The sequence below is a fragment of the Catharus ustulatus genome, chromosome 31, assembly GCF_009819885.2.
Source record: "Catharus ustulatus isolate bCatUst1 chromosome 31, bCatUst1.pri.v2, whole genome shotgun sequence".
Lineage (NCBI taxonomy): Eukaryota > Metazoa > Chordata > Aves > Passeriformes > Turdidae > Catharus > Catharus ustulatus.
This window is the reverse complement of record NC_046251.1, coordinates 2,646,834-2,668,472: the sequence shown is the minus strand read 5'-3', so window position 1 is coordinate 2,668,472 and position 21,639 is coordinate 2,646,834. Positions and strand designations below refer to the sequence as shown.

Sequence of the window (21,639 nt, the reverse complement as noted above, 5' to 3'; positions counted from 1 at the left end):
TATCCAAAGTGTTTTATATATAATTTATCTGTACACACGAAGGACAAAGTACCTCAGGTCTAGCGCTGGGGTGAGGGGGTCAGTGTCCCCCACACTCCCCCCGGGCTGAGCCCCCCCCGCCCCAAAACTGCTTCAAAAAAAAAAAAGAAAAAAAAAAAAGAAAAAAAAAGTCACTTCATTAGGTTTTTTTTGCATTTAAAAGGGGAGGGTCTGCCCCTCCCCTCCCCGCCACAGCCCCCCCGGAGGGAGCTGGGACCCCCGGGGGGTGAGGGGGCTGCGGAGATGCTGGGCCTGCGCTCCCCACCCCCCGCAGGCGGCACTTCAATTTGGCACATGGAGGGGGCTGGGCACCCCCCCGCCCCCCAAAACCCCCTGCAGTCCCTTTCCTGGGGGGGCCCCATCTCCCCTCTTTGGCACATGGGGGGTTTCAGCAAAGGGATGGGGGTTACCGTGACCCCCCCCCCCCTAAAAAAAAACCACCCCGGTGCAGGGCTGGGAAACACCCCCTAAAAACACCTGCGGAGGGGGAGCACAGGGTTACCTCCCCACACCCCCCAACCACCTCCCTTGTGTCCATTTCTCCCTTTTTATTTTTTTAAATATGTGGATTTGGGGATTTTTCCTTTTTTTTTTTTTTGCCTGAGCTCGGCACAGGCTGGGGGAGTCCCTGGTGTGGGGGAACACCACGGGGACCCCCCTAACTCCCCCCAGGGCCCGCATTGAGGAAGTAGGTGGTCATCTCCCCCTTGCCCTTGACCTTGACCAGCCCCCGGCACTCCAACACGTAGCCCTTGGCCGCCAGCACCTGGTACAGGTCCGTTGTCACCTGGAGGGGGGACACGGGGGTGAGGGGGGGTCCTTGGGGGTCTCTGGGCTGATGTCCTGTGCCTCTCCCACCCCTGACTCACCTGGATGCGGTCAGGGACCCCGGTGCTGTCCATGCGGCTCGAGACGTTGACGGTGTTGCCCCAAATGTCGTATTGGGGCTTGCGAGCCCCAATGACCCCTGCGACCACTGGGCCCATGTTCAGGCCTGGGGGGGACATGGGTGAAAGTCAGGGATGACCCCCCATGCTTGAGGAAATGGGGAGAGGGAAGGGGAAAAGGGGAAAAGAGGAGTGAGGAGGGAAAAGAAGGAGTTGGGGGTGAGATTGGAAAAGGAGAGAGTAACAGGAAAACGGGAGTGTGAAGGGGGAAAAAGGGGAAGGGAGAAGGGAAAGTGGGGGTGAGACGGGAAAAGGAAGGTGTGAGGGGGAAAAAGGGGGTGCCAAAGGGGAAAAAGAGCAGGAGGGGAGAAAAGGAAAAAGGGGTGTAAGAGAGGAAAATGGAGTATGAAAGGGAAAAAGAAGAGGTGATTGGGAAAGGGGAGGATGAGAGCAAAAAGGGCTGCAAGTGCCTCCAGGCACAAAGCCATGAACAACAGCATGGGATGGCTGGAGGTGCAGAGGGGCGTGCAAGGGCTGTGCAAGGGCTCACCAATCTTCATCTGGAAGTTGTTGAAGGAGTGCTCGTTGATGTACTTCATCTGCTCCATGAGGTGCATGGCGTAGTCGGCCAGCGCCGCGATGTGGCTCCGGCCCTCGCGGTCGTAGGTGGCCGCGTTGAGCCCTGAGGCTGCCATGTAGGTGCTGCCAATGGTCTTGATCTTCTCCAGCTGCCGGTACTTCTGCTCGCTGATGATCTGGGGGGACGGGGTGGGGTCATCCCTACAGCACTTCGACAGGGTGATGGGCACCCCAAATCCTGCACCCTGTTCTTGGCTCCATGAATGCTGTTCCATGGCTTTTCCAGCACCTCCTGCACCCTGCACTGCGCCTCCACAAATGCTCCACAGCCTCTCCAGCACTCCATGACCGCGTCTCCTGCACCCCAACCTCCTCCATGGCATTTCAGAACCTCTCCTGCACCCTGTCCCCAAACACGGTGTTCTGCAGGCTCTCCATACCTTGTGCATCCCATCTTCTTGCACCTCATCCATGGTGCTCCACAGCCTCTCCCACAACCTGTGTCTGCATCCCCTGCACCCATCCTAATCCATGATGCTCCACAGCTTCTCCAGCACCCCATGCACACAATCTCCTGTACCCTGTCCCCAAACCTGTGTTCCACAGCCTCTCCAGCATGCCCTGCACCCATCCCTGTGGCTCCATGAAAGTTGCTCCAAGGATGGAGTACATCCTGTACCTCACCCCCACTTTCCAGCACCCTGTGACCACACTCCCTGCACCACAACTTCACCCACACTGCTCCACAGCCTCTCCAGCACCCCATGAACCCCATGCCTGTGCACTCAGCCTCCATGCACCCTCTCCCCTTGCCCCTTCTCCCCAGCACCTCATCAAAGTCGGCGATGATCTCGTTGAGCAGCCGCAGACACTCCACACCCTCGTTGTTGGCCTCCAGCTCCACGTAGAACTCAGAGAAGTTGCTGATGGAGGCGAACATGACGGCCACACACTCACAGGACTGGTAGTAGAGCTCATCGTTGCGCCGCTCCCGCGCCAGAAAATGCGCAGCCACGTCCTTGGGCAGGATGTTGTGCAGCAGCCGCCGGTTGTAAGCCTGGAGTTCCTCCATCTCCTCCTTCTCACCTGTTGCCTGCAGGCACAGACCCAGGTGGGAGCTGCCACGGACCCCACAGCCACCCCAGCACCAGGGTGTGGGGAGGGGGTTGGTCCCAGCCCCGTGGTCACCTCAGTGCTGGGGTGCAGGATAAAGGGCACTCCCAGCCCTTGCAGCCACCCTCATGTCAGGATGTGGGGAGGGAGTCCTGGCCCTTGATTGGTCCCTGTCCCATGACTGCCCCAGTTCTGGGGTACAGGGAAGGGTCAGTCCCAGTCCCAAGGTACAAGGAGGGGTTTGTTACAGCCCCACAGTCCTCCTAACCCCAGGGAGCAGGGGAAAATCAGTTCCTGTCCCACGGTCACCCCAATCCCAGGGAGCAGCATCAGCCCCAGTCCCACAACCACCTCATTTTTGGGGTGCAGGGAGGGGGTCAGTCCCAGTCCCAGGATGTAGGAAAAGGGTCGTTCTCAGCCCCCCACACCTTGGTTGTACCTGGAGCTTCCAGAGGAAGTCGAGGCGGGCAGTGGACTCGACCTGCTGCGCGTGCAGGTACAGGGCGAGCGCGAACACGGCCAGGACCACGGGGGTCACGTAGCGCAGGGCCACCTTCCCCTCTGCCGGGCTGCAGGACCCCCAGGACCCCTAAGACAGGCTGAGGGACCAGCCCCTGCCCACAGAGGGATCCCAAACTGCACCCAGACCCCAAAGATCCACCCACCCACCCCAGGGACACCAAATCTGCACTCAGGCCCCAAAGTTCCACTCACCCACCCAGGGGAACCCCAAACGTGCACCCAACCCCAAACATTCACCCCCTCACCCCCCAAGAGACCCAAAACTTGCACCCAGACCCCAAAGATGCACTATTCCATTCCAGGAACCCTAAATCTGCACAGTAGACCCCAAAGATCCACTCACCCAAAGGAGCCCCAAATTTGCACCCAGACCCCAAAGCTGACCCCACACCAGAGACCCCGAGGCTGTACTCACCCCCCAACACTGCAGCACCCAAGGGACCCTCCTGCTTCTGCCCACCCTCACTCCCCTACACCCAGGTCCCCACTGGCTCCAGTTTCCCACTCACCACTCTCCCTGGGTCACGTTGAAGGAAGAGGGCCTGTGGGGACAGGAACCAGTGGTCAGTGGGGTGGGGACATGGGTCCAAGGTGGGGACACCTGGGGGACTGGGGGCACTCACAGGGCGTTGGCCAGGACCAGCAGGTCAGCGTTGTCAAAGAGGGCTGCGTGAGGCCCTTCCACCAGCAGCAGGAACGTGGCCTCAATGGCCACCATGAGCAGCAACTTCCCAATACTACTGATGTGCAGGAAGACGGAGCAGGCAAGCAGGCTCAGCACTACACTGTAGCTGAAGTACTGGGGAGGACATGATGGGATGCAGCAGCACCCCAGGAACACTGGATGGCACCCCTGGGATCTTTGCAGCACCCTGAGAACCCCAGATGGCACCCCAGGAACCAGGACTGGCATTTCAGGAACTGCTGTAGCACCCTGGGAACCTGGGATAGCACCCCTGGAATACTGGATGGCACCCTGGGAACCCGGGACAGCACCCCTGGAATGCTGGATGACACCCTGGAAATCCCTGTAGTACCCTGGGAATACTAGCAGGCACCCCTGAGAATACTGGTGGGCACTCCTAGAAATCCCTGATGGTACTCCAGTAACCTCTGCAGCACACTGGGAACTCCACATGGCACCCCAGGAGCGCTGGGAACAGCAGCCAGCACCACAGGATTCCCAAAGCACCCCAAGAACCCTGAATGGCACCTTGGGAACACCAGCTGGGACCCCAGGAACTCCTGCAGCACCCCAGGGATCCCAGACAGCATTCCAGGAACTCCTGCAGCACCTTGGGAACACTAGATGGCACCCATAGGAACCCTGCAGCAACCCTGGAACTCCTGCAGCACCCCAGGAATCCCAGCACCTCCCCACGCCCACAGGGACCTTGCACCCCTGGGGACACTGTGCCAGCACCTAGGAACCTCAAGGGCTCAGTGCCAGCACCCACTGAGGACCTTGGACCCAAGCGACCTGTGGCAGCACCCTGTGTGTGTGGGGACCCTGTGCTGGCACCCTGCACCCAAGGGGACTCAGTGCCAGCACTGAACCCTCTGGGACCCTGTGTCACAATGCTTAGGGACACAGTATCTGCAGGGACCCCATTCCAGCCCTCAGGGACCCTGTGCCAGCATGTCTGGGGACACTGTGCCAGCACCCTGTGGGACACAATGCCTACAGAGATCTGTGCCAGCATTCCTGGTGACACTACAACCATGGGGACCCTCTGCCAGCATGTCTGGGGACACTGTGCCAGCACCTTGGGGGACACAATGCCTACAGAGATCCATGCCAGCATTCCTGGTGACACTACAGCCATGGGGACCCTCTGCCAGCACATCTGGGGACACTGTGCCAGCACCTTGGGGGACACAATGCCCACAGAGATCTGTGCCAGCATTCCTGGTGACACTACAGCCATGGGGACCCTCTGCCACACCCATGGAGGACTTGGCACCAGTAGGGACCCCTGTGGGAGCCTGACCCCATGCCCAGGTGCTCACCTCAGGGAAGTCACAGGCCAGCCCGTCACCGTGGCAGGAGCCCACGGGGGTGCCCAGGGAGAAGTTGAGGGCGCGGAGCTGGCAGGGCCCCACGGAGCCGGGGGTGACGTTGAGCTCACGGGCGGCGCAGTCCCGCAAGGCCACGCGGCTGCAGGAGAACTGGGGGTGCCAGAGGGGTGAGCTGGTGCCCAGCAGCTCCCCACAACCCCCCCAGAACCTTCCCCAATACCCCATGACCCTACCATGTTGACAAAGGCAGCAATAAAGACGAGGAGGATGGTGAAGACGGCGATGGCGGTGCTGCGGGCGCGGGACTGGACGATGCTGCGGGAGAGCTGCTGCAGGGCGGTGGGGAAGAGCTGGGGGGGCACCAAGGAGCCTGTCAGGTATGGCTGAGCCCCCCAAAAACCCTCCCAGCCCTCAGGTACTCACAGTGACGCAGGAGTAGATGGCACAGATGAAGAGGATGGCAGCAAGGAGGATGAAGATGCTGACGTAGACCCCGAGCATCAGCGAGGAGCTGGGGAGAGGTAGGAGGTGAGTGAGGGGGTTGGGGGATCAGAGCTGGTATTTGGGGGGGCTGTGGCACTTACTGGGGGAACACCAGGATCTGGAGGCAGCAGATGAAGCAGAAGACGAGGAGGGTACAGGCCACATAGCCACCAAAACGGTCATCAACCTTCTTGGAGTACTGAGGAGACAAGGGGAGGTTGGATGGATAGAGGGGGGACCCCAGGAACCCCAGAGGAAGAATGGAGGTGGGAGTGAGGGGACACCAGTGAATGGGGTGGAGGGGAACCTGGGGGACAGGATGGAGGGAAATAGCAGGACCCCAAGGGATGCAGGTGAAAGGGGACTGGGAACATCCCAGAGGATGGGGTGCAGGGGGACAGAGGAACCCCCAAAGGGTGGGATAGAGGGGAATGGGGAACCCCAGGGGATGCAAGGAATGGGATGGAGGGAGAGAGGGGGGACCCCAGAGGGTGAGGAAAAGGGAGACAGGAGCACCCTGGGGCATGGGATGGAGGGGGATGGGGAGGGACTCCAGGGATGCAGGAAATGGGATGCAGGGAAGGGACCTCAGAGGATGGGAGGGGACAGGGGGGACCCCAGGGGATGGAATGGAGGGGATGAGGTTGAGAAGGTGAAACCAGCACACAGAAAACCCCTAAGGGATGGAGGAGAGATGGGAGGGTTAAGATGCTGATGGGGCAGAGGGGACTTCAAGAGACAGACAGAATGGTGGGTCCAGAACAAAGGGAACAGAGAGACTCCAACCTTCTTCTCCAGCTCAGGGGTCTGGAAGGTGAGCAGGAACTTCTTGACGTGGTCCTTGCGGAGCTGGTCGATGCTGCGGGCATCGATGGCCCGGCTCAGGAACTCATCCACCTCGTCCTCAGGGTTGAGGGCCTCCTGGGCACCACGGCTGGGGAATGTGGGGGGTCAGCACCATCCCAGGCTCCCAGCTCTGCCCCAGGGAGGGGCTGGCACAACCCCCCCGCGGCCTAGAATGGGAACACTTACTTGTCCTTGCTGGAGTCATCGATGCCCTGGGAGACACAAGGGAAATGGAGATGTCAGACACTGGCACAGATGGGGGCGACCCTCATGAATGACAAGGACATGGGACATCCCCCAGGGTCACCCAGGGTGGCAGACAGAGTTCCAGGGGTAAATGGGGCAGGGGGCGTCCCCAAGGGTTCTTGGCAAGGACAAGAAGATCTCAGGGGTGTGCAAAGGGAGGAGGGAGGGGTCAAGGGGGGATATCTAACACCAGTGAGGATGGGAGACCCCTGAGGGCACCCAGGACTGCTTGAGAACAAGGAGGATCTTTAAAGGGGGCCACGCAGGAACTCCCTGAGGCCTGCGGGCAGCAGCAGGAAGCCACAAGGGCTGCGGGCAGGGCTGGGGAAGCCACTGACAGCCACGGAAGGGCGGTGAGTGACTGATAACACCGTGGTGAGGATCCCTCATGCCCAGCGCCCTCCCCGGGGCTGCTCACCATCTGCCGGAAGGCCTTGGAGTCCTTGGTGCGGGAGAAGGAGCGCTCGGGCACCCAGCGTGGCACCAGCCCCTCAGTGGAGTTAGCGCGAGTGCGCTGCAGCTTGGCCAGGATGGCTTTCTCCTCCTTCTGCAGGGAGACACGGCCATGAGGGGGTGACCCCAGCCTTCCCAGACCCCTGCTGCACCCCGGACAGCCCCCAACTCACGCGCTTCTGGCTGCAGCCCACAATGAGGAAGGTCTCGATGTTGTGCTCCTTGAGGTAGGCGTTGCGCTCGCCCCCGTGGCCCGGCTCCACCTCATAGTCCCCGTTCAGGTACTGCAGCGTTGCCCACGTGATGTGGATGCGCCTGGGGATGGGGGAATGAAGGTGCTGAGCCCTCCCTGCCCAGCACCCCCCACCACAACCCCCAGCCCAGCCCCTCCATCCCAGCTCACCCGGCTTTGCCACCCGCTTCCATGTGGTTGGCAAGGGTGACATCATTGGACCAGACATCGAACTGCCACTTGCGCAGCCCCAGGACACCGCAGTGAACGCGCCCGCTGTGGATGCCCACGCGCATGTTCACGTTCACCCCTGTCACCTCACGCACTAGCCTGTGGATGGGACCAGCACTGTGTCACCTCTGGGCACTCCATGGCCTGCCAGGTGCCTTGAGGCAACACTTGGCCTTGCAGCAGGCACCACAGCACCCCATTGGCACCATGGCATTTCCAGACACCTCACGGCACTCCCAGGCACCCTAAGGCACCCCACAGCCTTTCAGGATTCCCAGACACCACAGCACCTCAAGGCATCCCAAAGCACTGCTGGACTCACAGGAACCTGAAGCACCACAGCACACCCAGGCACCTCATGGCACCCCCAAGCACCCCATGGCACCTGTCCATGGCACCCCTATGACTCAGACTGGCAAGTACAGAACCAGGAATGAGAACCATCCCCCAAGTTGTGGCAGCACCCGGGACTTGCCAAAACTGGTGAAATTGCAGCCCCCCCCAAATTGCAGTGGCACCAGGGACACACCAGTACTAGACACAGCTCCTCAGGGCTGTGACTGCACTTGGGGACATGCCAGCCCAGGAGATGAGCATGGCCCCCCACACTGTGATGGCACTGGGGGCACACCAGCACCAGGGCTGGATACAGCCCCCCAGATTGTGGTGGCACAGGAGATTTGCCAGCCCAGGGGATGGGGTCAGGTGCAGCCCCCTAAGCTGTGGTGGCACTGGGGACAGCCCCTGGCTCTGCCCCACTCACGAGATGGCCTCGATCATGTCAACACCCATCTCCACACAGCAGTGAGCGTGGTCCCCGCGCGCCTCTGGCAGCCCTGACACACAGTAGTAGCAGTCCCCCAGGATCTTGATGCGCAGGCAGTGGTTCTCCTGAGGGGCACAAACAGGTTAGGAGGGCTCCAGGACGCCCCAAAGTCCCCCAGCCCCTCCACTCACCGCAGCCAGCTTGTCAAAGCGGGCAAAGAGCTCATTGAGTGTCATCACCAGCTCCTGGGCCGTGCACTGCGAGGCCAGGCTGGTGAAGCCCTCGATGTCTGCGAAGAGGATGCTGCCAGGAGGAAGAGCACAGGCTGGGGATGGCCCACACACTGCCCCAGACACACTCCCCTAGTGATGCCTCCCCCAAACCCCGCCTGCATCCCTGTCCCCACAGTACCTGACGTTGTCATGCTTCTGGATGTAGATCTTGTGGAACATCATGTCCTCCTTCTTGGTGTTGATGTCCTCCTTCATCTCCATGGCCACGTGCTGCGGCAGCACTGAGAGCAGCAGCCGCTCCTGCAGCCAGAGCAGTCCTGTCAGCAGGGCTGGGGTGCTGATGGACCCCCAGCCCAGCAGGGGACCCCCGGGATCCCCTGTCCCACCTGCTGCCGGTTCTCCCGCTGGAGGTGCAGGCGTGCCTGGATGTAGCCACGAGTCTCCTGGAAGGCCTGGCGCTGAGACACCTCGGCAGGGTAGTGGGTGCAGACCCCCACCACGTTGGTGCAGAGGAAGATCAGGGCATTGGCGCTGAGCTGGGGGGGAGATGGGCTCAGTGTGATCCCCCAGCCAGTTCTGCCACCCTCCTCTGCACCACAGAACCTTGGCTTTGGTATGGGGGGTGCTGCTATGGGGAGAAGAGGGGTCTGCAAAGAGAGGGATGTGGGTATGGGAACAGGGGGGCTCAAGGCAGGGGGACATGGGGGACATGGGGGTTCTGGGACACAGGGCAGGAAGGATGCAGGGACATGGAGATGCAGGGGACAGCCTCAGGGGATGTGGGGCACTAAAGGACACGGGAAAACAGGGCAAGGGAGCTGCAGGGACATGGGGGACTTGGGGCTGTGGGAAACCAGGGAACAGGGGATGCAGGGACCTGGGGACACAGGGTGGGTGGGGCAAAAGGGACCTGGGGACACAGGGTGGTGGGGGGCAAAGGAGACACAGGGAAGGGGGATCACAGGGACCTGGAGACACAAGGTAGGGTGGTAGAGGGGACACAGGGGACATGCACAGGGTTAATGTGGAGGATCTGGAGACTCAGGGCAGGGGGAACATGGAGATGTAGAAAAGCAGAGCAGGGGGGATATGAGGATAAGGAGCCTGAGGCCAGGGGTTACATGGGGGCCTGGAGCACGGGGGTCATGGGGACTCCCTCGGGAAGCAGAGGAAGTCAGAAAGCGGAGATGACTGCAGAAGGAGCTGCGGTTTCCCCCCTTTCCCATCCCCTGGGACCAGGGCCAGGGCTATTTATAGCACTCCAGCACACTGGGACACTGGGAGCAGAGGCCTCCCATCCCCTCCCCGGCCCCATCGCATCTCCCAGAGCCCCACAGCTCCTACCCTGAAGGGGTGAACCCTACCCAGGGGGGTGGCCCCTCCCGTGACCCTGCTGGCCTCGGATGTCATTGTGCTCCTCGCCCTGTGCCCCGCGGGGACGGCACGTGGCCCAGGCCCTGGCCAGGCAGGGCGAGGGTGACGGGTGACGAATGGCTCTGCTCAAGGAGGGGGAGCTGCTGGGGCTGGGAACACGCGGCCCTAGAGATGGGGCCCCCTGTGCAGCCCCTGTGCAAGCAGCACCCCACCACCTCAGAGGGGCTGCAGAGGGGACACTGGCAGTGTCCCAGCCCCCCTGGGTGACAGTCACTCCCCTGCCCTCGTGCCCTGGACTTGTGTCCCTGCTCGGGGGCTTCCGCCAGCCCTACAACAGGGGCTTTGTGGGTGCCCCTTCCTCCTGGTGCAGCCCACAATGGCGAGTCTGTGCTGGGATGAGGGGGCCTCCTGTCCCCCTGGGGCTCTGGCACTGTAAAGACCCCCAGCTCCACCACAAGACCCCAGCATGGGACCTCCCCTCCAGGCCTCCTATCTCCTGGTAGCCAAGGGGCCCCTCCTGCATCTAGAACTTTCCACCAGCAGAAACACCAAGTGCAAAAAACATCCCAAATTTGCAAAGCAGGATTCAGGGACGGGAAGTCCCACCTGCAGGTGAGCAGGAACCCCCAGCCTCAGGCCATCCCAGGTGTGTCCCTACCTGCTTCCAGAGGAAGGGGTCGGCAGCGTTGCGGTGCCAGGCGATGGCGAGGTGCAGGGCAGAGAGCAGGACCCCGGCCAGCACGGCCGCCCGCATCCGCACGGGCAGCAGCGTGTAGGTGATGTAGATGAAAAAGACGCTCCACCAAACACCCTCAGCCGCGCTTCGGGGAGCCACGGCCACCGTCCCCAGCGCCTGTACCCCAGCCAGCAGCCCCAGCACCACGTAGCTCACCACCCACATGTAGTCTTGGGGGAAGGCGCTGCGACTGCACAGCACCATGAGGAGCAGGAACAGGGCCGTAGCACCGGCCAGCACAGCGGCCGCCGGCACGTGCGGGGCACCGGGCAGGCAGAGGAAGAGCAGCATCACCCCACAAACCAGCACCAGCACTCCCATCAGCACCGTCAGGCTGCTCTGGTTCATCTGGAAGAAGTAGCGCTGGTAAAGCCGCTCCAGTTTGGCCGACTGGAAGCGTTTGGAGCGGAAAACCTGGAGCAGCCGCCGCCAGCACTCGCCGGCCAATGGCCGCCCCCCATGTCCCCCCGCTCCCTTCGGCGCCTTGGCCTCGCCGTCCTCCAAGCTTGCGTCCACCGATTTGAGTCCCAGGTCGCCCGTGGGCCCCTTCTTGCCGTAATGATCCTCCTGCCAAGAGCAGCGCAGCCCCCGGGGGGGTCCCGCGCCCCGCTCCATCTCAGGGTCCTGCAGGCAGCTCATGTAGCGGGGGCCACAGAGGCCGGCTCGGGGCCGGGGGCCCTTCTTGCCGTTGCGCTCCCCCCATGCCGTCTTCCGCTCATCCACCTTGGGCACCAGGATGCCGCTGAACCACGACATGCTGCGGGCACCGAGGAAGGGTCAGAGCTTGGACCCCCACCCTGACACCCAAGGAGGGGCTCTGGTGTCCACGGGGGTGCAAGGCCATGCAAGGAGCGGAGGGTCCTGATGTCCTCACCACCTCCCTGGGGGACGCAGAGCCCAAGTCCCAGCTCTCCCACTACCCCCATGGACCCTGTGGGAAAGGCCAGTGCTGGGTTCACGGTGCCCCAGTGTCCCGGTGCTGGGTGCCCGGTGCCAGAATCCTGGTGCACAGCGCTGGGTTCCCGGGGCCGGGTTCCCGATGTTGGGTTCCCGTTGTCCCGGTGCCCGGTGTCCTGGTGCCCGGTGCGTGGCCCTGCCGAGGCCGCCCCGAGCCCGCCCTTCCCGGTGCAGCGACCTGCGACAAAGCTGGGACCGACCCGGGCGTCCCGGCCCTGTTTGTCTTGAACGGCGGCCAACGGGCTCTACCGGGCACGGCCGCCCCGGGGCACCGGGAACCAGCCGGGACGTGGCAGCCGGTCCCTGCTCCGGTCGAGTGGCGGTGGAAAACGGCCACCGGGAAGGGCCGGCCCCGGTGGCGGCCGCCGCCTCTCTCCCTCCCCGCTCCGGGCACGGGAGCCCCGCCGAGTCCGGCCCGTACACCGGGACCCACCAGCGCCCTCCGGCCGCCGCACCGGACGCTCCCACCGCACCGACAGCTCCCGCCGCACCGGTACCCCTCGGGCACCCCGCAGCCCCCCGGGGCCGCACCGCTCCCGCCGCCCGGGGGCCCGGCCCGATGTCGCCCCCCCCGCCCCGATCCCAGTTCTAGTCGCAGTCCCGGTCCCGGTCCCGATCCCCGACGCCGCCGCCGCCCCGATCCAACCCCCCCGCCCCTCCCGCCGCTCCCGGTGCGCCCGGGCGGCCCCGCTCACCTCCGCCTCCGGCGCTGCCGCCCGCGGGGCCCCGCGCCCCTCCACGGGCCCGCCGCCGCCCGCTCCTACACGGCGGCCGCACCGCGTCCCCGCCGCCCCATCCCGCGCCCAGGCCGGGCCCCCGGTGGCGGTGGCGGCCCCGGTCCCGGTCGCGGCCGCGCAGCCCCGGCCCGCCCCGGCCGGTGCCCGCCCCCCCTCCCCCCCCCCCCGCCCGGATCCGCTCCCGGGCGCTCCCGGCCGGCGGCCTTAAAGGCGCAGCGGCGGCGGCGGGAACGGCCCGGTACGGCCCGGAGCGGTGGGGGCGGACTCGCACCCCCGGGGCTGCGCACACGCGCACGGACACGAACACACGCACCGACATGGCGGGGACAGCGGGGACACGCGCGGCCGGGCCCCCCGTGCCGCACCTCCCGGGCCCCCCGTGTCCGCACAGCCCCCCCCCCCGAGTGTGTCTCTTGCACGCCCACCCCAGTGCCCCCGGTGCCTTCCCCCTGCACACCCGCCCCGCGCACATCCCGCTGCCCCCTTTGCACACCCAACACACGCGTGTTGCACACACATCTGTGTTCACACGCACACACACCCAGCGCCTTGCACACCCCCCGCACGCACACACATCCCCCTGCACACGCACACACGAGAACACAAACCATTGCACTCGCGTTTTCCATGCTGCACACACAGATATTGCACATGCACACCATCCTTGCACATTTACACGCCTTTGCACGTACACACAGCCTTGCACACTCAGGCAGCTCCGTTACGCACTCACACATAAGCCCCTCTGTGTTTGTGTGCGAACACACGAATCCCCGCGTTCACACAGGTGTGCACCCCTCAGGTACAGCGGGCGTGCACACAGGTGCAGGTGCACACACAGCCCTCGCACACACAGCCCTCGCTAACACAACCTTTGCACACACTCGCAGGGGCACACAGTCCCATCATCCACACCCCACATACACATACACACTCCCTTGCACACACACGTACACTCACCCCTTGCACGCACACCTTTACACATACACAACCCTTACACCACCTTCATACACACAGTGTGTGCACACAGCCCGTTACACACCCCTTACACAACCGCAGCCACCGCTGCACGCACTTTCACCCTTACACACTCCTTACACACTCCTTACACACTCCTTACACACTCACAGCCGCCTTTGTATGCACACGCACACACCTTGCAGATGCCCCCACATTTCCAGGCAACCTCATGCCCAGCTTGGCACAGGGCACCCCCTCACGACCCCCACCGTACCCCACGAGTGATCGTGGGACCGGCCCTGCCCTCCCCCCGTGGCAGAACCTCCCCGTGCCCCCCCGTTCCCTCCCCCGCAGCGGCGGCGCCGGGCCGCGCACCCCCCCCCGCCCCGGCGCCGGGCCCCGGGGAGCGCTGATTAATCATTAATTAGAAGCCGCCGGCGGGGCCGTGTCCCTGCGGCCCCACGCGGAAGTCCCGCCGCGCGGGGGATGGGGGGGCCCATACTGGGGCTCCGAGGGGCTCCCAGTCCAGCCCCACCCCGCCCCGCGGTCCCCTTCTACCCCTCCGGTCCGGTGATGCAGCAGCACCGGAACCGGCCGCCACCGTGGGCACGGCGGGGACACGGGGAGTGGGGTGGATGGGCTGCGTCCCCCCCACGGCCCCGCCTGCCCCACACGCGGGTCTTTTGGGGCGTGATCCCGTGTGAGGGGATGATGCCCCGGCGTGGGGGTGGCAAAATAACCATGGAAGGGGGCACGGTGATTACGGGAGCCGTCCCCGTGGGATGCGGGCGGAGAGGCTCGGGCTCCCGCATCCGTGCACACGCGTGGGCAGGGCCGCGGCGGCCTCGGGGGGGCTCCTCTTCCCCGGTACCGCGCGGCCGCTCACCGCAGCACTGCGGGTTGTGGGCAGGGTCCGTTCCCGGTGCCTCCCGGCGGCTGCCCAGCTGCGGGGGCGCGGACCGGCCGCCACGGGGATGGGCGCGGGGGCGGGCAGGCGGGGGCGGGGACGGCCGGGACGCCCCGGCGGCCCCGTGTGATGCGGAGCGCGGCAGTGGCGGCGGCGCGGCCCTTCCCCGCGGAGCGCCGCGGTCCGGTGTGGGGCTGCCCCGCCGGGATCCCCGGGGCTCCGGTGGGTGCCGCCGGGGATGTCCGCCCCGGCGCAGCCTGATGCTTCCGGCTCCTTCCAGGTGAGCGAACCAGAGCCCTCCCGATCGTCGCCGGCCCCGTGCGGCCCGGTTCGGTTCTGCCCGCAGAGCCGGGGGCCGCCGGTGGCAGCACCGCGGTGGGGCCGGGCTGCCCGGTGCTCACCGCTTGCTCTCGCCGCAGAGCCCCCGGAGGCTCCCGAAGCGCAAGAGCCGCTTCAAGCGCTCGGACGGCAGCACCTCGTCCGACACCACCTCCAGCATCCTCCGCAGGCAGGTGAGCGGGCCGGCACCGGCACCGACACCAGCACCGGCACTGGGCGCGGGGAGGCTCCGGCAGCCCCGGGCTCGCCGCTGCTGCGGCTCCGCATTAAAGCACGGACCTGGGGTGGGGAGCGGGGAGCGGCCGAGCATCTCCCACTCCAACCTCCGCACTGGAGGGAGCTACGAGGCCGCCTCCGCCCCGCCGCTCCCCCGGGACCGGGGCTGGGCGCCGGCACCGGGCGCCGGTGGCATCGCAACAGCCGCTCCCCGCGGCTAAAAATAGCGAGTGCTGCGTCAGGGCCGGGCCGGCGGCGGGCACCGGCACTGCGGCGCGGGGGGCGGCCCCGGGAAACTGAGGCAGCGTAAGCGGAACGGGCCGAGGGGGTCGGTAGAAGGGGCCGCGGAGCTCCCCTCCCGCTCCCTCAGCCGGCACCGGGCCAGGTCCCCGCGCTGCCAGGGAGAGGCACGGACCTCCCCGCCGCCCCTCAACCGGTGCTTCGGTTTCCTCCGGCCCCGAGCTGCGCCCCCTCCCCGGCCGCCGGGGGTTGAGCGGGTACCGGGGAGGCCCCGCGGAGGGCGGGGGGTTCCTGTGGGGGCGGCCCCAGGAGGCGCAGAGCGGCCCGAGCATCCCCTTTCGCTCGTGGGGTAGCACCTTCTGTTCCGCTACTCCCCGGTACCCCCAGGGACCCCGCGACCCGGCCCAGCACCCGGCGCGGCCCCTTCAGCACCTCGGAGAGGGCCCGGCTGGGCCCCGCCATGTGCCCGGTACCGGGGCCGGTGCTCAATGCCTGGTGCCTGGTACAGGTGACGGCGGCTGGTCCCGCCGCTGTCCGTAGCCCCCACCCCGCCGAGCGCTGCCCGGATGTCCCCGGGCTGGCCGTGAGCTGTCCCGGGCCGGTCCCTCCGGGCCTGTCCCACTGCGCGGTAACGGGGCGGGCCGGCCCGGTCCCCCGGGACCCGTCGCTGCCCCCCTCCGCGGGGGCGGGGGTGGGGGGGGGGGGGCGCGGCGGGGGGGCGGGAGCGGCTCCGGCCCCGCCGCAGGGCTCGCCCTGAAGACGGGGCTGCTGCCGGCTCGGGGCAGGACCGGAGCCGCTGCACCGGAGCATGGAGGTACCCACCGGAACCCCCCGCCGCCGCCACGGAACCCCGAGCTGCGCGCTGCGGGAGTCTCCACAGCCCCTCCGCCGCTGCCCCGGGACTCCCCTCTCACCCCGAGCTCTCTTAGCAAACTATCCCCCCCCTCCCCGGGCCACCGGGAGCTGCACCGGTGACCCGTCCGGTGCAGCGCACCGGGACCGCTCGAGACTCCCGGTCGCCAGCGCCGACCCTCGTGGTCCCCACCGGAGAGGGGCCGGAGCCCCTCGCCAGCATCAGGAAGGGGGAACGGCGACCCCCAACACACATCCACCCACCCCCCCCTCGGGCTGAGCGGCGGGGGCGGCTCCGTGCGCCCCGGGGGGGCGGTGGGAGTCGGGGGCGGGGAGGGGCGGGGAGGGGCGGTGGCGGCGGAGCGGGCAGGGCCAGCCGGAGCCCGAGCCGCAGCCGGAACCGGAGCCGGTGCCGGTGGAAGGGGGCGGGGGGGGCGCGGGCGGCTCGGCTCGGCTCGCCCCGTCTATGTCGTTTTCTGACTCCAGCGCTACCTTCCTGCTCAACGAGGTACCGGCTCCGGTACCGGCCGCGGTATCGGGGGGGGGGCGTGCGGTTTGGGGGGGAGCTGCGCCCCCCGAGGTGGTGATGGCGCACGAGGGGGCTGTGCCTCGGGGGAGGGTGGGCCGTGCCGGGTGCGGGGTTCGCGCCCGGTGCGGGGGGTGCTGTGCCACCCCCCGGCCCTTTGTTCCTTGCCGCCGCCACCGCTCTCGTCCCTCCCTCCCCCCGGCAGGTACCACCGGGACCGGGACCGGGAGGGAAGGCAATCCCGATCCCCGCGGCCGAGGCCCCGCGGGGGCCGATGCTCCAGACCGGGGGGGCTGCATGGGGGGGTGGTGAATGAGGGGGGGCTGGAGATGCTGTACTGAGGGGCCTCACTGGGGATGATGGGGATGTCGTACGGGGGGGCCGCACTGGAATGCTGCGGAGCCATCCTGGGGATACTGGGGGGTGGGGGATGCTCGGGGTGCGGTGACGATGCTGGGGGGGCCGTGCTGGGGAGGCCATGTTGGGGGGGGCTGTGCTGGGAACCATCTTGCCCGCGGGGGGGGCTGGGGGGGTGTCCGGGCTCCCCCCGGTGTGAGCGGGGTGCGGGGTGCAGGTTAGCGGGGGGGCGGTGCTGGGCAGCGGCGCTGAGCTCAGCCCGGCAGGGCCCGGGGGGCCTCGGGGGGGGGTGTGGGGGGGCTCAGCCACATCCAGGGACCTATAAATATTTCACCGCATCTTCTGCGCCTGTTCCAGGCGCAGCGGGCGGTGGGTAAATACCGGCGCGGCGGGGAGGGGGAGCCGGGGGTGCTGGGCTAAGCACCCCAAGGTGGGGAGTGGCAGGGGCAAGATCCACATACCAGGGTGACAGGGGTCATCTCCCCATCTCTGAGGCTTCGGGGGTCTTCCCCGTAACCCCCCCAGCACGTGGGGACTGCACCCCAGGGCAGCAGTGCTGGGCGATGCCCCGGACACACCCGGCTTGTTGGCACCATGGACCCCCGAGAGCTGGAGGGGGATCAGTAGGGTCCCCCCCGACCCTGGCACTGGCTCAGCACGAGGTTCTGCTTCGTGGGGGTTCTCCTCACAGCCCCCCGGCACTCAGCCCCGTTCCCCCAGGGCTCGGCGGACTCCTACACCAGCCGCCCATCCCTGGACTCCGACGTGTCCCTGGAAGAGGACCGTGAGGGCGCCCGGCGCGAGGTGGAGAGCCAGGCTCAGCAGCAGCTCGAGAGGGCCAAGGTATGGATGGGGAGACACCCAGGGCCCGGCCCGGGGGTGCTGCCAGGGCCTGGGGGTGCTGATCACCCCCCAAAACCCCCAGCACAAGCCGGTCGCCTTCGCTGTGCGCACCAATGTCAGCTACTGCGGGGCGCTGGATGAGGAGTGCCCGGTGCAGGGAGCCGCCATCAACTTTGAAGCCAAAGATTTCCTGCACATCAAGGAGGTCAGCTGAGGTGCTGGGGGGGGCTCTTCAGGGCCACAAACCTCCCCTGGTCTCACCTCTGCCCTGTCCTGACCCAGAAATACAGCAATGACTGGTGGATCGGGCGCCTAGTGAAGGAGGGGGGGGGACATCGCCTTCATCCCCAGCCCCCAGCGCCTGGAAGCCATGAGGCTCAAGCAGGAACAGAAAGCTAGGTAGGGATGGGACCCCCCTGGCCCCACCCTGGGACCCCCAACACTCGCTCACCCCCTTTTTCCCCAGGAGAGCTGGCAATGCCTCGGGCCTCGGCGACAGCGGGAGCCGGCGATCGCCTCCCCCCTCCTTAGGTAAGGGCAGATCTTGGCTCAGGGGGATCGTGGGCGTCCTGAGGGGGTCCCCACTTTACTGTCACCAACCTCTGTCTCTTCTCTCCCCAAGCCAAGCAGAAGCAGAAGCAGGTGAGTCCCAGGTGCAGGGCTGTGCCCTGGGCAGGGGGAGGTGGGGAGGGGGCTGCAGGCAGGGCCAATAGTGGCTGTTTCTGGGGTGGGCTGGCAGCAGAGGCTCCTCTCTGTTCCCTGATTAGGGGGCTGGGAGGGCTCCAGGATGCTGTGACTCTCTGGAAAAGGCTCTTTGATGCCTTTCTGGCTGTGGGAGCACAGGGCACTGACACACCCCGTGTACCCCTGCAGATGCAGCACATCCCTCCCTACGATGTGGTCCCCTCCATGCGGCCCGTGGTGCTGGTGGGGCCCTCACTGAAAGGATATGAGGTATGGGGGTGTGCAGGGTGGCTTCGTTGTGCCCTCATGGTGGTGGCCTGTGCCCCTTGTCCCTTCCCTGCCCGTGGTGTGCTGGCAGCAGGCAGATGGCAGGGCCGAGGGCGGCTGGCAGGGTGCTGAGTGGCTGCCACCTCCCTGCTGGTGCCATCTGCCGTGGCTCACTGGGCTGGCGGCCCCACGGCAGGTCACCGACATGATGCAGAAAGCCCTCTTCGACTTCCTCAAGCACAGATTCGATGGCAGGTGAGATTGTCACCCCTCCCAGCCCACCCCTCCTTCCACAGGGTGGGTCCCCAGGTGCCCACTGTGTCCCTGTGCTCCCCAGGATCTCCATCACCCACATCACAGCTGACCTGTCCCTGGCCAAGCGCTCCATCCTCAACAACCTGGGCAAGCAGGCGATCCTGGAGCGCTCCACCACCCGATCCAGCATTGGTGAGGGGCCAGGCTCAGCCTGAGGGTGCAGGGACCCCCTCCCAGGGCCAGCCCAGCCTGACACAGCCCCCACTGTGTCCCCCTAGCCGAGGTGCAGAGTGAGATCGAACGCATCTTTGAGCTGGCCAAGTCCCTGCAGCTGGTGGTGCTGGACGCTGACACCATCAACCACCCGGCCCAGCTGGCCAAGACCTCCCTGGCACCCATCATCGTCTACGTCAAGGTGTCCTCCCCCAAGGTGAGGGGTGACCACGGCTCTTGGGGGTCCTGGCTGCCCCCCGTGGTGCTGTCACTCCCCTGTCCCCTCGCCAGGTCCTGCAGAGGCTCATCAAGTCCAGGGGCAAGTCCCAGGTGAAGCACCTCAACGTGCAGATGATGGCAGCTGACAAGCTGGTGCAGTGTCCCCCGGTGAGCCAGCCAGAGCCCTGCCCTGGGTATGCCTGGGGGAACCCAAAGCCCTCCCTGACCCCTCTCACCTGCCCCCTCAGGAGCTGTTTGATGTGATCCTGGATGAGAACCAGCTGGAGGATGCCTGTGAGCACCTGGCTGAGTACCTGGAGGTTTACTGGCGTGCCACGCACCACCCGCCACACGCGCCCCACGCTGTCCCCTCGCCCACCGGACTGCCAGGCCTGCAGGTAACCCCATGGACCCCACTGACAGCTGCCACACAGGGGAGGGCATGGGGGGGAACACACAATGTCCCACGGCCCCCATGGGGACTCAGCCCAGGGGTGCTGGGGCTGGGCAGCCCCCACACTGTCCCCACGGGTACAGGGGGATGCACAGATCAGAACTGGGGACACACAGCCCCATTCCGTGCTCGTTATGGGGAGCACAGGGGAGTCCAGGCTAGGGGAGACATGCAGCTCCCCCAGTCCCCTCCCTGCTCCCCAGGGGCAGTGGTACAGGGGGATGCACAGACCAGAACTGGGCACACGCAGCCCCATTCCGTGCTCCTTATGGGAAGCACAGGGGAGTCCAGGCTAGAGGGGACATGCAGCTTCCCCACTCCCCTCCCTGCTTCCCACGGGTACAGGGGGATGCAGAGATCAGAACTGGGGACACACAGCCCCATTCCGTGCTCGTTATGGGGAGCACAGGGGTATCCAGGCTCGGGGGGACATGCAGCTCCCCCACTCCCCTCCCTGCTTCCCACGGGGACCCAGCACAGGGTGCCAGGGCCGGGGGATGGGGCACACGCAGCCCCCACCGCGCCGCCCCCGCAGCCCCTCCCTGCCCGCAGAGCCAGCAGCTGCTGGGGGAGCGGGGCGAGCACTCGCCGCTGGAGCACGACAGCCTGATGCCATCGGATGAAGCGGGGGACACCTCGCCCCAGCCTTGGGGGGCCACATCCCAGCGCAGCTCGCGGCACCTGGAGGAGGAGGAGGAATACGGAGACCCCTACCCCGACCTGTACCAGCCCCACCGGCACCACGGCAGCGGTCCCGGCACGCCGGAGCGCCCGGGCGAGCGCAACCACGACAGGAACTGGCAGCGCAGCCGGCCCTGGGCCAAGGACAGCTATTAGGGGTGGGGAGCGGGGGGCACGGCTGGGAACCGGCCCCCCCCCAAACCCCGGGCGGTCCCCGCCTCGCCCCAGCCCCTCGCTGGGGGTGCTCAGACAATCGAACTCCGCACCGGCAGCTTCCTCTCGCCCGGGCCCCCGGGCAGTCTTCAGCCATAAGCACAGCGGGGGTGGGGGGGCCCGGCGGCCAGGATGCCCTGGGACTCCCCGCCAAAGTTTTGGGGAACCTGGGGACAGACACATGCCTTCGTCCTGCCTCAGTGTCCCCCCCCCGCGGGCTCTGCATCACAGGTCGGCTCATTCTCTGCAGGGCGGCTGCCATGGACAGTGGGTGCCCCCCCCCAAAAAAAAGGGGAGGTAAGGAGGGGGGGCAGCTGTGGCAGCATCCCCCACCCCACACAGACCCGAGGAAGAAAGGGAAGGTGCCTGCTCACCCCTGGGACCTGGCCTGACCCCTCCCCACCCCTGCATGGGACCCCGGGAGGAGTGGGTCACACCACTCACTTCGCTCTGCACCGATTCCCCCACCCCGGTCCCCGCGGCCACCCCTCTCCTGCCCCCCGTTCTGGGGAGGACAGAGTGGGGGGGCTGCGCGGGGTGTGGGGGCTGCTCCACGCTTGCACCCACTGCCCTGTCCCCGATGTCCCCACGCTGTCACCGCACGTCACCACAGTCCTGTAAATACGGCACCCACTGCCCTCAGCCAGGGGTCCTGGCGTGGGCTGAGCCACCCCCCCCGCGGCCATTACTGGTGGGGAGAGGGGGGAAATGGGCTGGGTGCCACAGATTTGTTATAATTTCTTTTGTAGAAAGCACTGATTTCCCTGTAATTGGTTTCAGAAACACACGAGTGCTCAGAGGTGGTGTCTGTGTCTGTGGAGGGGACATGGGGGAACCTGGTCTGAGGGTGGGGAGGGACAGTGCTGGTGGGTGCTGGGCACCCTGAAGTGCTCCTTTTGGGCACTGCTGGCTTCTGTCCCCATGGGAGGTGGCACCCAGGGGCTGAGCAATGGCACTCAG

The 21,639-nt window shown here is 66.1% G+C and overlaps 2 protein-coding genes across 2 annotated transcripts; one reads left to right on the top strand and one right to left on the bottom strand.

Annotated features, from left to right (window-relative positions):
• Positions 1 to 168: 168 nt before the first annotated feature.
• ADCY6 (adenylate cyclase 6) lies at positions 169 to 11,516 on the bottom strand. The gene is made up of 21 exons (XM_033083163.2): positions 10,682 to 11,516; positions 9,036 to 9,185; positions 8,828 to 8,949; positions 8,608 to 8,719; positions 8,414 to 8,541; positions 7,591 to 7,749; positions 7,361 to 7,502; positions 7,153 to 7,281; positions 6,675 to 6,700; positions 6,429 to 6,576; positions 5,744 to 5,841; positions 5,583 to 5,670; positions 5,393 to 5,509; positions 5,151 to 5,309; positions 3,764 to 3,939; positions 3,650 to 3,682; positions 3,058 to 3,187; positions 2,335 to 2,598; positions 1,477 to 1,681; positions 909 to 1,033; positions 169 to 826 (listed from the first exon to the last, which is right to left on the bottom strand). The coding sequence occupies exons 1-21, from the start codon at positions 11,513 to 11,515 to the stop codon at positions 698 to 700; spliced, it is 3,474 nt and encodes a 1,157-aa protein (XP_032939054.1). The 5' UTR covers position 11,516; the 3' UTR covers positions 169 to 697.
• Positions 11,517 to 14,479: 2,963 nt separating this feature from the next.
• Positions 14,480 to 21,478, top strand: CACNB3 (calcium voltage-gated channel auxiliary subunit beta 3). Its single transcript, XM_033083200.2, is given in 15 exon segments — positions 14,480 to 14,600; positions 14,740 to 14,832; positions 17,571 to 17,693; positions 17,776 to 17,898; positions 17,976 to 18,017; positions 18,019 to 18,092; positions 18,160 to 18,224; positions 18,316 to 18,335; positions 18,567 to 18,647; positions 18,841 to 18,899; positions 18,982 to 19,091; positions 19,178 to 19,329; positions 19,404 to 19,499; positions 19,580 to 19,729; positions 20,338 to 21,478. Coding segments are annotated over 15 exon segments (1,515 nt in total). The 5' UTR covers positions 14,480 to 14,558; the 3' UTR covers positions 20,623 to 21,478.
• Positions 21,479 to 21,639: the final 161 nt, after the last annotated feature.